This window comes from Ustilago hordei (genome assembly GCF_900519145.1).
Source record: "Ustilago hordei strain Uho2 genome assembly, contig: UHO2_contig_02, whole genome shotgun sequence".
NCBI lineage: Eukaryota > Fungi > Basidiomycota > Ustilaginomycetes > Ustilaginales > Ustilaginaceae > Ustilago > Ustilago hordei.
Genome location: NW_024545252.1, coordinates 134,902 through 149,757, shown reverse-complemented (window position 1 = coordinate 149,757; position 14,856 = coordinate 134,902). Strand labels below are relative to the sequence as shown.

The window sequence follows — 14,856 nt, the reverse complement described above, 5'->3', positions numbered from 1 at the left end:
TTTCATCAGGACAACAGACAATGTCGCAGACATCCTCACAAAGCCTTTAAAGGGCTTGGCCACATCTCAGATCACATGCCTAATAGGGTTGATGATGCCATTGAGGGGGGGAGTTGAAGATGTGTTGGCATCCTAAACTGAATCACGTGGTTCGCAGAGCACAAGCGAGACACCGGTGAGTCAGAGCTGCATGTCAACATGCATTGATATGCATGTGGGACATATAAGTACTTCAACCATAACACTCAGGAGATGGCAATGCTCAGGAGGTGACAACACAGGGGTGATATGAAGAATAGTTCATTATGATCTAGTATGGGCTGAAGGTAGCAATCAAGTATATATATGTTCACATTGTAGCACCTATCAATTAAAACATAACAACTGTTATATGCCTGATAAGTTGAGCTTGCTAGTAGCTCCTAAACAGTCGCGTTTTACCTGTAATCTACAACTATCCCACCTTATGGTACACCACTTGCATACAGTGTGGCCATGGCTGGGAGCTCACCAGCGACTCTCCCACAAGTTAGGCAATCTCACATTTCCCATGTCTCCAGTCCCGCGTGTGGTGCGTGCACCTGGCAACCAGACACTGATGGGAAGGTGCTCGAGAAGGGGTTTGTGTCGTCCAAGGCCTCCCGGTGCAGCAGTCAAGGCACGAAGCAGTGACCCAATCCGGAAAACGCCTTCATGACTGATCACGTGATGTAGGAATCCATTGCAATTGACATCTGTGATCATTTACCTTGACTCACGATTTGATTGACTTCGAACGATGCTCTTCATCTGAAATAGAGCTGAAAGCTCGGTTAGATTTTGTTTTGGTCAACTTCAAATCCCCATTTCTTGAGCAGATCATTTCTCGTTCTTCTTGACGATCATCGACAACTCCTCACCTTCTACAGCAAGCATCCATACGAAACGCTCAAATAATCTCGTCAGATAGCGGACCGAAAGATGTCGAAACTTCACGAGAAAACGCAACAAGCAGGGTTAGGTGATGGAAGTGAATTGAATGGTGGCATTGGGGGAACAAATGTAAGCAACTCCTCCGTTTCTCCTTCTTAGCTGCTGAGAGGGATGGTACTAACGTTCCCACGCCTTCTCTTCTCTCTATCTCCGACTCTTCAACTCGCTGCTGCTGGGACGATCATCTCGAACTGACTCATACGACCCTCTTAACTCGACCCTCTCCTCCAATGTCTCACCACCGAACCATACCCTCATTACCATCAAACGGCACTCTCACCCCTCCACTCCTTTCTTCCCCCATGCTCAACCCCATCGCTACAACACCTGCAGGCAGAAGCAACAAAACTCAGAGCAGCTATAGCATCCATAGACCCCGTAAAAGACTTCTTCCGCATTCCCTACATGCCTTGCGCACGAGGCTCTCTTCTCACAGGCATGGCAACCGCAGCAGGCGTAACAGGAATCTCTCTGGTAGCAGGAAGAGGTTTACGGCGAGGTTTAAACTGGGGTGTGGGAAGTTTTTGCTTCGTAGCGATTGCAAGTTGGGAAATATGTAGGAGAAATAGGAAAGCGGAACTGAACAGAATGAGGACCGTGATTGAGAGTTATAAAGGAAAGAGTGAGAATCGGGCTAATAGGCCTAGTTTGACGAGTATGGCCGCAAATCAGGAGCAGACAGCGCAAGGGTCAACATAGCAATGAAGGATTCGCAGCAAGCGCAGCATTTGGATCTTACACGCTGCAAACACATACAGTAGATCGATGCAACTGTATCAGACATTCTCCCACAGCTCAATCGCACTTATCCGTCACACATACAACACTGTCTGTCGAGCCATGCACAAGCCTATCATACACAAATGCAAAACGAACGTAACCACATCTGTTAAGATTGCAACAAAGACGCCTTCCTTTCTTGTGGCTATTTCATCTCATTTTTGCTCCTCACCTCCCTTCTTACCCTGCTGTTCCTCCTTCTGTTGCTGCTTAACCGCGAACTTAGCAGCCAGCAACTTTGCCGAACAATTCCTTATATTCTGTTCTGCTCTACTTATCCCACCCTCCTGTGCTCTCTTATACGCCACCAATGCATCTTCCAGCTGTTCGCACGCCTCTAGTACCGCAGCTAGATTATACTGAATTTCTGGATCTTCCGGTGTGATCCCCGCCGCCGTTTTCAAATGGTGTACCGCTAAATCCGGTCTACTCGGTTTACTCAGCACATACGCCGAGGCTAAATTTGTATGCGCATCGGCGGAATCGGGGGAAAGTTCTAGGGATTCGTTCCAAGCTTCGATGGCTGCGGGAAGGTCTCGGTCGTGATAGAGACATACGCCGAGGTTGAAGAGGGCGGAGGAGTTGCGTTTGATGGAAAGGGAGCGACGGTAGGAGGCGGCAGCAGAGGTGAGATCGCCGGATTCGAGATGAGTAGTGCCTTCTTCTAGAAAGCGTTGCGATTCTTCTTCTGCGGGATCGAGGGAGGTGGAGGTTGGGGTTGTGGATGTTGCGTACGTTCGACGGGTGAGGATGGTACGTGAGATTGCGGGAGATGCTCTGCGAGCAGGGGCAGGCAGTGTAGTGCGAGTAAGAGTTTTGGCTGATTGACGTAGCGTAAGGCTGGCGATGCGAGATGTTGAGACCAGCATTGTAAAGAAGGATCCCGTGTATGATGTTGAGTGATGGTGAGACGAAAGGTTGAATGATATCGGCGGGTGGGTAGAATTGACCGAAATGCGAGATCTTCCAAAAATTTCGGACTCGGCCGGAAATTACGCCTTGTAGACTGACGCAAGAAATCGTTGGACCCTTTCTTCCTCCACCCTCATACTCACTCAGTTGGTTCAACAACCATCATCTCTCCACTTCTCTCCACTCTTCCAACCTCAGACCTGAGGTTGCGACTGCCACTCACTCAGGCAGTCGCAAGCTCAGCCTCAGTTTCCGGGCATGATATCACCCTTTCGCTTTCGTCCTCATTTGGACAGCTTCGGCTTGATCAGGCAACTGACACCACGCCAAACCCGACCTTCATTGACACCCTCACTTAGCCCTACCCTCTCTAGCTCTTTCTCCAGCTCCACACCATATATAAAAGCCGCCTCAACGCCACTGTGTACAGCTCGCACAATATCCCAATCAGAAGCACCCTCAACTGCGCCTGCCGAAGCAGAATCCTCCGTCGCCCGCGGCACACGCTACGAATTGCTCTGTCGCTCCGTCCTGTCCTCCATCTTCGGCATGGCGCTCGAACGGACCGGAGGAGCAGGCGATCGCGGCATAGATCTCCGCGGCTGGTGGTCCCCTCCCCAATCCTCTAATCGAATCCGAATCCTCGCGCAATGCAAATGTCAAGACGAAGGAGGCAAGAAGATGGGTCCTGTACTCATTCGCGAGATGGAAGGCGTGATTTTTCGAGCCTCCTCCCCTTCTTCGGATACGGAGGAAGCTAGTGCACCAACAGCAGGGATCATACTTTCGAGTTCAGGATTTAGCAAACAAGCATTGTTGCAGGTGAGGAGTAGTGGGGTTGCGTTGGCGGCTATGCATGTTTTGGCCTTACCGCAGGTGAAGGTGGAGAATAGGGAGGAGGGGGAGTTGGTGGAGAGATGTGTTTCGATTGTTTGGAATATTAAGTTCGGTGGTGCGTATGGGTTGTTAGAGGGTGGAATGGAGGCAAGATGGGTGAGAAGCATAGAGGCAGGGGGCGGGAGTGCGATGGGTAGACCTGTGATCTATCGTGGTGGCAGGCCAATTTGATGGCAGTGCTTTTCGCCGACTGCCAGGAGCATTGGATACCGGATCTCAAGAGGGAGAGAAGCAAGATGATGCCACAGGCAAGTTGCTGATCATCGGGAAGAAGTGCAGACTTCGGCAGGTATGATACCAAGTTCTTCATCGGAAGAGAAAGATGTAAAGCCGTCTTGACGTTTCCGAAATGGATAACCGCGTATCCGACCCTCCCCATGTCCTCTAGCCATGAAAGACGTGAAGTCTCGGCCCAAATGGCCGACCAAGATGTCCCGGAACAAGAGAGAGTCTGTGTATCACCGTCACGGGTTTGTGATGTTGACTAGGGAGCCCAAATGGATAGCCGTTACACAGTTCGTGTAGCGATGAAATTCGGTTTGCCAAAGTCCCGAATTTGAGAATTTCTTTGGAGAAGAAGGACAACCAGTTAAGCTCACGGGTTTGTCGCACGTCATACCGGTTTTCCTGTAACAAACACCAAGCGGAAATACGGTTTCGGCGAACTCTGGGCTAAAAAATCCATAGCCGTCGTTCGCACTGGCCATATCGTAACCGTACAACCCCGTTATCTCCCCCTTCAGCAAACTTCCTGAAGACAATATCACTTTTCAACTCACAACCATAACATCCCTAGCTTCTGAATGAAAGCATATAAACTTCCCCTTCGACTGCCTCGTTCCCATCTCTCCATTCCATCTTTTTATCGCTTCATCACACAAGCCCGTCATCTCAAGATGCCTTCCCACGCAGCCTCTACAGGCGGAGCCGCTGATATGGCCACCTCGAACTTTGTCTCTGGTCTCACCTCTCCTCTTGTCAATGACATTTCCGCGCTCAAGATTGACAACTTTGTCGCTACTCGTCAAGGACATCCTCCCCCCGGCTCCCTCCCTGACTCTATCCTGCCAGAGGGAGTGGAAAAGCCTGCATTGTTCAGGACGATCACCCTTCCTTTTGCCAGCCCTGAAGATGGCGGGAAGCAGACGTACAAGAACAGGGTGATTGTTTCACCCATGTGTCAGTACAGCGCTAAAGATGGTCTGCCTACGCCCTACCATATTGCTCATCTTGGATCATTTGCGTTGCATGGTGTCGGGAATGTGATGGTGGAAGCAAGTGGCGTTGTGCCTGAGGGTAGGATTACTCCGCAAGACTTGGGGATTTGGTCAGAGAAGCATAGGGATGCACACAAGGCATTGGTTTCGGTGTTGAAGAGCTTTACTGATGGGTTGGGGGTAGGGTTGCAGCTTGCTCATGCGGGGAGGAAGGCTTCTGATTGGTCGTCCTTTTCCAGGGGCGAGAAGAAAGAAGCTAGGTATGTGACAAAGGGAGAAGGTGGTTGGCCGGAAGACGTTGTTGCTCCCTCTGCTATACCCTACAATGATGGTTATATCACACCTCGAGCCCTCACCACTGAGGAAGTGAAGGGATTGGAAGACAGGTTTGTGCAGGCGGCACGATGGGCCTTCGAAGCAGGCTACGATTATGTCGAGCTACACGGTGCTCATGGGTATCTTATGCATTCTTTCCTTAGTCCTCTGACTAACCATCGTACGGATGAGTACGGTGGAAGTTTGGAGAACCGTGCGAGGTTTATGCTCAACGTTGCACGTCGCGTTCGTTCCGAGTTCCCGAACAAGGGTGTTTGGGTGAGAGTTAGCTCCACAGACTGGGCTGAAAACGCAGGGAAGGGTGAGAGCTGGACGGTGGATCAGACTGTTCAACTCGCACTTTGGTTGCAGGAGGCAAAGGTGGATTTAATCGATGTTAGCTCTGGTGGTCTGGTGCCTTTCCAGAAGATTACTCCGGGGGCTGGGTACCAGCTTTTCGGCGCCAGGGCGGTGCGCGAGGCGCTGGTGAAGAGTGTAGGAGAGGAGAACGAGGGGAAGAGAATGTTGGTCGGAGCCGTGGGAATGATGGAAGGTTCGAACGAAAGTCCTGATGGTCGGGATAGGTCTCAGGTGGGTAAGCTTGCAGAGCAGAGTATTAGAGGTGGTGACTGTGATGCTGTCCTGTTGGCGAGAGGTTTGATGTCCTATCCGAGCTGGACAGAGGATGCGGCAGTTGCATTGACTGGGACCAGGGTTGCTGGTAATCCACAGTATCACCGTGTTCACCCTGCCAAGAAGGCTTGACTACATCGCCCTCGCTCATCGCGCAGTCTTTTGTAGCTAGACACCCACATTCTCGTTCTTTCTTCGAATGCTAGAGTTGTTTCCAATTACTTTCCAGTGATGTGCAATGAAACATGATGTTCTCCGAGAAAAATTAGAGCTTGTGCTTGCCCTTAGGTGGGAACTGCGGATCAGCCCTAATTCTGACCACGGCCTTTCCCCAAGTCTTTCGATCCGCCAGATCCTTCAATCCATCCGGCACACTTTCCAATCCTTCGTAGATATGCTCGAAGACGGTAGGAGTGACCTTCTTTGTCCTGAACATATCAAGCAATGCTTCCCATGTCTCACCGATCTTGTCAGGTTCATTGCGAACATAGGCACCCCAGTGAACACCGGTCACGGCGACGTTCTTGAGCAAGATAAGGTTGGCGGGGATCTTCTCGATTGTACCGGCTGCGAAACCAACGACGATGATTCGTCCGTTCCAAGCGATGACTTTGAGAGAAGGGACGATCATTCCAACGGGATCGTAGACTACGTCTACTCCGTGGCCGTCCGTGATTTCTGCGTTGAGAAAGGGGGGTAGCAAGGAGGAGTGTTAGTGGAGAGAAAGGGGCGAGTCTGGCAAGTGAGGGTGGTGGGGACTTACTTTTGACTTGAGCCTGCCAATCCTTGTCCCGATAGTTGACGGCGTAATCTGCACCACCGTGTAGCTTGCACACACGGAGCTTATCGTCCGAGCCAGCGGTAGCGATGACCTTAGCGCCCATAGCTTTGGCGATCTGAATGGCGCAAATACCGACACCCCCTGCACCGGCATGCACGAGAACCCACTCATCTGGTTTCACCTCAGCTCGGAATTTGAGAGCGGCGTAACTGGTAGGCCATGTAACGAACAACCCTGCAGCTTGTTCGAGCGTGATACCTTCAGGCACTTCCATGAGTTGCCAGTAATCAGCTTTGGCCTTTTCGCCGTAAGCGCCCTGAGCAGCGCCAAAGACGCGGGTCTTGCCGGGGACGAAATCGCATCCATCCGGGATAGGGGAGTCTTTGGAGATGATACCGGCCATTTCGACACCGGGGACATAAGGATGAGGGGTTTTGACCTGGTATTTGCCTTGGACGGCGAGGATGTCGAAGAAATTGAAGGCGGCGGAGTGGACGTCGATGAGAACTTCGGAGGATCCGGGAGTGATCTTGGGTTCAGGAACATCGTTAGAGAGAGTGTTTGGGAGCTCGGAGGGAGCAATGTCTTTGTGCAGGTAGAAGGCCCTCATTTTTGCAAAATTCGAAGAGGGAACGATGGTGATGGGTGAGGGTGAGGGTGGGGAGAGGGGAGAGGGGAGAGGGGAGAGGGGTGAAGGATGGTGAAGACGGAAGGTAGGATGAATGCTGATCGAGGCAAAAGTATGGGGTCCGGCGAGGTGCACACAACCCCACACCAGCCAAGAAGCCGGCAAGAGTGAGTGCAACCGGTAAGAGATGCTCGCGGTCTTCCGGCTTCTGTCTCGTGTGGCTTTGCTACTGTAACTAGCCGGACTTGAGACTGAGAATCCTTCTCGGCCGTGTTGCGTTGCGTGAAAGTGGTGTGATGATTGGACCCTGAAGGTCGCATTGATACTTTTTTTTTTTGGTTGGAAGGATCACACGATCTCAAGACTTTGCTCCAGCATACATTGCATCGTCACTTGTCACTTTACATCGCGTTGACAAGCGCAAAAAACTCATCATGTCGGCACTGGTCCATCTCGCATCGCCGCAAACCAAGAAGGCGCCTGTCGTCGTAGAGCCAGGTCGCTATCCACTCGCTCTTCCTGATGGCCACAAGTTCACCATTACGGTCAGTCACGACAAGGGCTCTTCCTCCCATGCTGACAACGAAACGGAAGAGCGAGTGCGACACCTGGTCAAGCTAGACTCTCCCCGACCACATGCTACGCTCGACTCTACGAATGTTCTGCGTGTTATCTCTCCTCTGCCTCCGTATCCAAACCCATCGGCTGAACCAGACACGAACGGTCTCGCTTTCCGCACCACACGATTCGCTGAATGCCAGCTTCAGTCGGAAGGTAACGATGCAGATAAGGAGCATGTACAGACAAATGCGCACCATGTCTGGGGCTGGGTCAACGTCATCTTTGCACTCTGGCCGCAACAGGAGCATGTTCTGCTCAAGACAGATGGGTTGGACCCGTCATTTGCTTCCGCTCTGATCAAGTCTGGTCTGGCGGCCTTGGACCCTTGGAATCCACCTTTGCTGTCTACATCAGGCGCAAAGACGCAGATCGACACCTCACGGCTGTTGATCCCACGCGCTGCCTTCTGGCAAGGCTGCAACTCTCCAACTACTGGCTTTGCGCCCTGGATCCTTCCTCTAGCAGACGCGGCAACACGGAGTGCACTTCTGTCTTCCAACTCGGAAACAGTCACAAACCCTCTCACTGCACCTTTCCGACCACCACCTTCGGCAGGTCCCATCTACTCTCGTTTTATTCCGAGACTCAACTCTCACCTCACATTCCGAGTCGCTTCCTCCACCAACTCCAAAGACGTCGACCTGCTCACAGCGTGGCACAACACAGACCGAGTCAACGAAGGCTGGCGACAGCGTCTCACCCGCCAAGAGCAGCTCGCAGAGATGCAAAAGAATGAACGAAACCCATACACCATCGGTCTCATCGGTGAATGGGATGGCGAACCTTGGGGCTACGTCGAGATTTACTACTCAAAACAATCGAACCTCAAAGATTTCTACAATGCGGGACAACACGATCGTGGCTTCCACGCTCTGGTCGGGGAAGAAAGATTTAGGGGAGCTCATCGGGTGAGATCGTGGATGGGAAGCGTAGTGCACATGATGTTTTTGTTGGATCCGAATACAAAGCAGTGTGTTTCGGAACCGAGATTGAGCAATACAAAAATGGTAGAGTATGAGATGATGGTGGGTGGGAATGTGGAGAAGGTGGTTGATTTTGGACATAAGCGAGCTGCGTTGGTGGTGTTTGGGAAGGAGAGGTACTTTCAGTTGTGTCCGATGGGGCCACTGCCTGAACAACTTACTTAGACTCGGTTATCGGATAATAGCATACAAAGCAAACGATCCTTCGAAAGCAAGATAGCTTGGAAAGAGCCGAACAAGGCCGCCCTTCGCTGTTGACCGGAACAAAGTATAACGTACCACAATGGTAGATAAGAACGCATCAATGGAAGGATACACCAATAATCAGCATGTTTCAAGAGTGTTTGTGGGATCGCAAATATACGAGCTTGCCGCGGGCCGATGGTGCATGCCGACGGACGGGTTGGAGATACCAGGCTTTAAAGAAAGAGCTGGCGCGATCAGCATGCACAGCATGTGCAGGAGGCTGTGCGTGACTGCATCGTACAGCTGAGCAAGAGCAAGCAAAAGCCGAACATGTTCGCATCAGAATGGGAACAGAAGACGCCGCAATCGAGTCGACTAGTGTGCCATTCAGATTTGAGATGATGGGTTTCATGCCACCGAAGAGGCGATGGCGTTTGATGCGATAGCTAAATTTCTCTCGAGTCGAGCGATAATACACGCGAGACGATGGTATCGCGAACCTGCCCTCGCCCACGCCGACTTTGGCATCACCCACATTTGGGTGTGGGTGTGGGCGCAGTCGATCTCGGATCGGGGGGGGGGATGGCTTATTCGGCAACATCCATGTGCACAGCAGTAAGATCAGCGTCACACAAGACAGTATCAGACACAGAGCACTATGATTATCGGCAGTGATCGGCCGATCTCTCATTGGTCTCGCGAGGATGATGGAAGCGAGACGGGCTTGGGGGGTTGCTCAAAGGCGTGGAAGCGAGCATCATCACCATCATCGTGGTCGGTCGGCGTCAATAGAGCAAATTGCAAGGTGGCTGAGCATTCGGTTAGATACCGTATGCTTCGGAAGTGCGGACATCCATGGGAAGAACGGCTCTGCGGAGATCATGAAATCCATGCCGTTCGCATGAACGAGAGATATCAGAAGCTCAAAAGGGGAATGTACGAAGCCATGTTGTGGTGGAAGTGGGAATTCGGATCCGAAAATATACTAGGCGAGGCAAAACAGATGGTATGACTGGTCTAGCCTCGCAAAGGTATAACATTCATGCCGAGTACACACAGGAGGCTCGGTCGGCATCGTGAAAGGATGACACGGGCATGTCTATCAAAGGAAACTGGCGATAAGGCCTTGAGCATGAAGCAGCTGAGCTTCAAATCGTAAGAATGATCAAGAGAAGCGGGGAGAAAAGGAGAAGCGTAGATCGAAGCCATCCGGATACCAGGGGTTGCTGAGTCGACAAGAAGTATGGAACAGCCACTGTGTCATGTGTATGTGCTGAAGGAGAGCGGAGTTGGAACCGAAAGAAGCTCGCTTGTTACTTTTCGAGGACACTTCCGGTTCCAAGTACGCGATGGTTGAGGTTGTTGCTGGTGTTAGTTAGTGCCTTGGATGGACAATGAATGACCCTGACCCCGGAAGAGCGGGATCGGACGAGGTGTGACCGAGAGTGTCTGTCAACGTGCACTTGCCGCAGCCCGCTGCAATCTGCTTGGAAACTCAAGTCAGACTTTCCTTCTCTGCCTTTGTGCCCTTCTTCAGCGTACCTCTGTGTTCTGTGCCATCGTCTCTTGGGTTGACTCGAATTCGACTCACCTGACTCGGTTGTGCGGATTCAAATGACGAGATCGCCTGCAGAAGGCGCAGCTACGTTTCCCATCTGGCTTTTATTGTCGTGTGTTGCATTTCATGTGAACACTTGGCAACGAGAACAGAACAGAGCCATGATGATGGGTCAAGGGTCACAGACGCTTCCGAGGCGAGCTGTGCGGTTGTCGATGACCTGCGATAAAGTAATACCCCCTCCTCCTCCTCCTCCTCCTCCTCCTCCTCCTCTTTCGGATCCGAAAACAACCTTTAGCATGTGAACTAGCCCAAAAGACAATATTGATTCACGTTTGTTCATATCTCCATCCTGCTGTTGCACTTCTCGATCGTCGTTCAGCCAGGCTGTCTGTGGGGAAAGACGGAGATGATGTGATTCGTACAACAAGCTGAAGAAGAGTGTCGGTAGATTGAGCGGAAACGCAGCGACTCCCAGGTCATCTCGCACCAAATCAGATGTCACTGCCCACCATCACGTTCTCCGAGAGTTGACTCGGCAAGTATGCGCATGCAAGGTGTTTGCTGTGCTCTGCTCTTCTCTTCTCAACAAAATCATTCTCGCCAACCGGGCTCGTTTAGGGAAAGAAAAAGGTCGGTTGACAGGATGCACAAGCAAAGTTAGAGCTGAAGCTGAGAGCACTTCTGACAGGCGTAACTCAGCTCCTGCAAATCTTGTGTCCTGCTTGTTGTGTTCACTAATCCTGACCCTCAAGACTCACTCCTTCCGACTTGTAGTGTTCCTCCTTCTTTCCCTCTTCGACCATCATTTGCATTTTGATTTGATTCGCCTTGCTATCATCAGCTGCGGTTCACGTCGCAGCAGCACGACACTCTTCCATTCTGTACGGAAGCAGTCATGGCATGCTCCCACGTTGCTCCGGCTCTCCCCCTCCACCACCAGCCTAGCGATACTTGACTCGACCGCCCCCCTCCAATCAACACCATCACCAACCTCTTCTCGCCGTCGTCGCACTCAATAAAGTATCGACCATCAACACCCTTGCCTTATCTACTCGAATGGCTACAGCATCCCCCTTCATGCTGTTCTTGTAGCATCAGCATCAGCGTCTTCCACCAACTCGTCACCCAAACCCACCTCTCAGCTACTCCTTTGGATCTCAATACCCACCCAAGCTAGCACTCGCAGTCATGGATCAGTACGACCACTTCTCAGCCCTCTCAGCACCCAGTGGCTCTTACCCTTCAGCCAGCAATGGCAACACCAACATCCTCCTCAATCACGGCATGGTCTCTTCCGAGGACCTCACAGAGATGCCACGCATTCAGAAGCGTCCACGACGTACCCATGCTCGTCGTTCTTGTCAGATGTGTCAACAGCGCAAAGCAAGGTGCGAGTTGCCAGACCTTGACGTTCCTTCTGGTCCTCTCCCACTTCCAGAGCATCAAGCTTGCCATCGTTGCAAGACCCTTCAGATCTCGTGCATTGTCGATGATGCCAACAAGAAGAAAGCCAAGAAGCCAGCTGCTGATGGCATCAACGCCAAGCCAGCGTCGACCAAGAAGCGAGACTCTGTACCCAACGCTGTCCGACAGCAAGGCATGCGAAAATCATCCACCAATGCTTCCCTCTCTTCTTCATTAGGCGAACCAATGAGCATCGCTAGCACCGGCAGCAGTAATGCCACCAGCCTCTTACCTTCCGGTGTCGCCTCTGCCGATACTGATTCCGATGCCGACAACCTCAAGTATGCTGGAGGTCGCGTGTTCGCTGATCAGATTGTATACCCCGCCGAAGCACGTCTCGTCTCCCGGACCCCTGAATCGTCCTCAGATGAAGGCACACCACCGCCTTCCGCCGCTAACAACGATCAAGCCAGTGCAGCTTCCGGTCGTGCCGGTTCCACAGAGACCTACATCCAGACAAACGATCGCTGTCCCAATGACACCGCAAACATCGATATCTGGGAACGCTTTTCCACCTGTAGTCGACCTCTCACCCTACTCACCGAGCTAGTTCCACGTCAGAATGGCTTCGCCTCCAAAGTCTTCCGTCTGGTCTCGGCACGAGCTACCATTGAGACTGACATCACAGAGCTTGTCTCTAACGAAAAGTCCAAGATCCTCAGCGACTGGTGCGAGGAGAACCTTACCTTGTGGCTACCCCATGTTTCCAACGCACATCAGCTACGTCAAGATGCACTTCAAGGCAAGCAAACGCTCTCGACACAGCTGCTCGAGCAAGTTCTCTACTTGATTGCCATGCAGCACATCCGCGATCCTAAGGATGACGTGGTACGCTTCTCTGTTGCCAGGTTCGTCATTCGCGATCTGGCACGAGTCATGATGACTTCTCCACGATCGCAAAAGGCTGTCGAAGCGTTGGAGTTGCTCGCTCTCTTCCCTGTCGACGTCTCGGTCATTCCAGGTCCGTCTCGTAATCGCATCCGTACCGACGCGCTTATCAGCACAGCCGAACGATTCGCTCGTTCTGTCCGCCTTGACCGCGTAGCACTCACGGCTGCCGCACCTTACTCCTTCTTCTCGTCGAACAACCAACTCGACGATTTCGAGACCAAACGCACCGCAATGGAGTGGGCTAGCGTCAAGACATGGCACAACTGTTTCACCATGGGTGACGACGAGCTGTACGAGAGCGTCGATGAACGATTCTTCTGTGATGATTGGAGTCGATCCTTGATGCTGACTACTGAAGAAGACGCCGCCCCACTCGATCTCACTCCTGAGGCTCGCGAGGCCAGACTTTCAGGAGAAGAGCTAGCGATCGGTACAGAATACCACATGTTTGCGGAGCGACGCTGGTCCAGAAGACGAAGGATCGGAAGCACAGGTTTGGCAATGCGATGCTTGGCGATGAAGCAATTGCTCGTTGCCTTCGACGCTATTCGCAACTCTCCCATCGACGTTTCCGAGTCCGAACGCATTGCCAATGTGTCAAAGATATTTGACGAGTATACCAGACAGATCAGCGCCGTCGATCAAGAGTTCCGCGGTCACCTCGTTGATGGTCCCGATGGCTGTCAGGTCTTGTCCACATGGCTCACACTCGAAACCACTGCTGGCTACCTGCTTGTCCTTGGCGCCGGCATCCTTCGTAGTCTTGGCATCGACAAGAAGGAGAGTTTACCATCTCACGAACTTGCTCTTCTCATCCAAGATGAAAACGCCTCGGCAGTCATGCGCACCTTTTTGACGCGCTATGGAGAGCAACGCATCCTGGCAGCCGAGAAAGTGCTGGTCAACGTCTCCCTTCTGTGCTCGGAAGCTCGATCTGGCCGCGTAGCTCCTTCTGGGGATTGGACTCGCGATATGCTGCAGGCAACACACTCGCCTACACCGAATAAGAAGCGTTGGATGGTCGAAGGGCAATCTCGCACGGTGCTCCCAATGATGAATGTCTGCGGCTACGCCCTCGAAGCGGCGTTCAACGCAATGGAGATGCACGCTACCATGTTCAAGCTTTGGAAGACACCTCCGAAGAGGTCGGAAAGCTGGCAGGCGGTGTTCAGCAACGTCATCAAAGCGATGTTGAGTCTGGATCCTAAGGGCAGCATTCAGAATGGAAGCATTCCTGCGACTTGTGCGTATGTCTTGCAGGGAATGTTGAAAGTCATTGTTACTTGGACTGATTGTTCGAGGAAGAAGGAGAGCCAGCGTACTACGGCAAACACTCCTGGTCGAGGCGCAGGGGAAGGCGGTGGTGTAGGAGGCAGAGCGAATGGTTTCAGTAGTTCGCCGGATGTAGCAAGATACGAGGCTTTGCTGCAGGACTACGCCCAGCAGCAACCGCAGGGTCTGGCCAATGGAGGGTTCAGCGTCACAGCCTCATTATTCGAAGCTAACTTACCACACCAAGCCCAAGGGTATAGCGATCTCCGCTCCAAATTCTGTCCCAACCCAACCAGCAATATGCGATCACAACCTTACCAACCTGACACAACAGAATCTCTCGCAGCAGCTATCCCGCCTCCTCACTTCACAAACCTTGCTCAACAGCAAAGCTACTCTTTCCCGCAACTCCCGCCTTCAGCGATGGACACCTCGAGTTACCGTTCCAATCCTTCGAATTCTTCTAGTCATTCTCATAGCCCACCTCACACCGCCGACTACACGTCTGCGAACGGAATGCAGGGAGCTGCTGTAAACGGTAACGGTGAAGGAACAATGGCAAGGGGGATGAACACGAACGCAAACGGAGAACAAATGCCTGCGGTTGCTATAAATAGTTTGGATTTCATCCTGAACGATGTTTTGGGCTCTAGTGAATGGAGTGGTATTCTTAGGGATATCTGGAGGACGGACATCTGAATTCCTCTCTCCGCTATCCAAACTCATTTCAAACATTCTCGTAC

At 52.0% G+C, this 14,856-nt stretch overlaps 6 protein-coding genes across 6 annotated transcripts; 4 read left to right on the top strand and 2 right to left on the bottom strand.

The window, feature by feature from the left end:
- Positions 1-1,907: 1,907 nt before the first annotated feature.
- On the bottom strand, positions 1,908-2,621 carry UHO2_00816 (uncharacterized protein; the record flags this gene model as incomplete). The annotated part of the gene is made up of 1 exon (XM_041553284.1): positions 1,908-2,621. The coding sequence occupies one exon, from the start codon at positions 2,619-2,621 to the stop codon at positions 1,908-1,910; it is 714 nt and encodes a 237-aa protein (XP_041409218.1).
- A 592-nt stretch (positions 2,622-3,213) lies between these two features.
- On the top strand, positions 3,214-3,732 carry UHO2_00815 (uncharacterized protein; the record flags this gene model as incomplete). Its single annotated transcript, XM_041553283.1, has 1 exon — positions 3,214-3,732. The coding sequence occupies one exon, from the start codon at positions 3,214-3,216 to the stop codon at positions 3,730-3,732; it is 519 nt and encodes a 172-aa protein (XP_041409217.1).
- Positions 3,733-4,457: 725 nt separating this feature from the next.
- On the top strand, positions 4,458-5,858 carry UHO2_00814 (uncharacterized protein; the record flags this gene model as incomplete). Its single annotated transcript, XM_041553282.1, has 1 exon — positions 4,458-5,858. The coding sequence occupies one exon, from the start codon at positions 4,458-4,460 to the stop codon at positions 5,856-5,858; it is 1,401 nt and encodes a 466-aa protein (XP_041409216.1).
- A 133-nt stretch (positions 5,859-5,991) lies between these two features.
- On the bottom strand, positions 5,992-7,117 carry UHO2_00813 (uncharacterized protein; the record flags this gene model as incomplete). The annotated part of the gene is made up of 2 exons (XM_041553281.1): positions 5,992-6,404; positions 6,490-7,117. 2 exons carry the CDS (start codon positions 7,115-7,117, stop codon positions 5,992-5,994), a joined length of 1,041 nt encoding a protein of 346 aa, XP_041409215.1.
- A 452-nt stretch (positions 7,118-7,569) lies between these two features.
- On the top strand, positions 7,570-8,904 carry UHO2_00812 (uncharacterized protein; the record flags this gene model as incomplete). The annotated part of the gene is made up of 1 exon (XM_041553280.1): positions 7,570-8,904. One exon carries the CDS (start codon positions 7,570-7,572, stop codon positions 8,902-8,904), a length of 1,335 nt encoding a protein of 444 aa, XP_041409214.1.
- A 2,770-nt stretch (positions 8,905-11,674) lies between these two features.
- On the top strand, positions 11,675-14,812 carry UHO2_00811 (uncharacterized protein; the record flags this gene model as incomplete). Its single annotated transcript, XM_041553279.1, has 1 exon — positions 11,675-14,812. One exon carries the CDS (start codon positions 11,675-11,677, stop codon positions 14,810-14,812), a length of 3,138 nt encoding a protein of 1,045 aa, XP_041409213.1.
- Between the last annotated feature and the right edge of the window lie 44 nt (positions 14,813-14,856).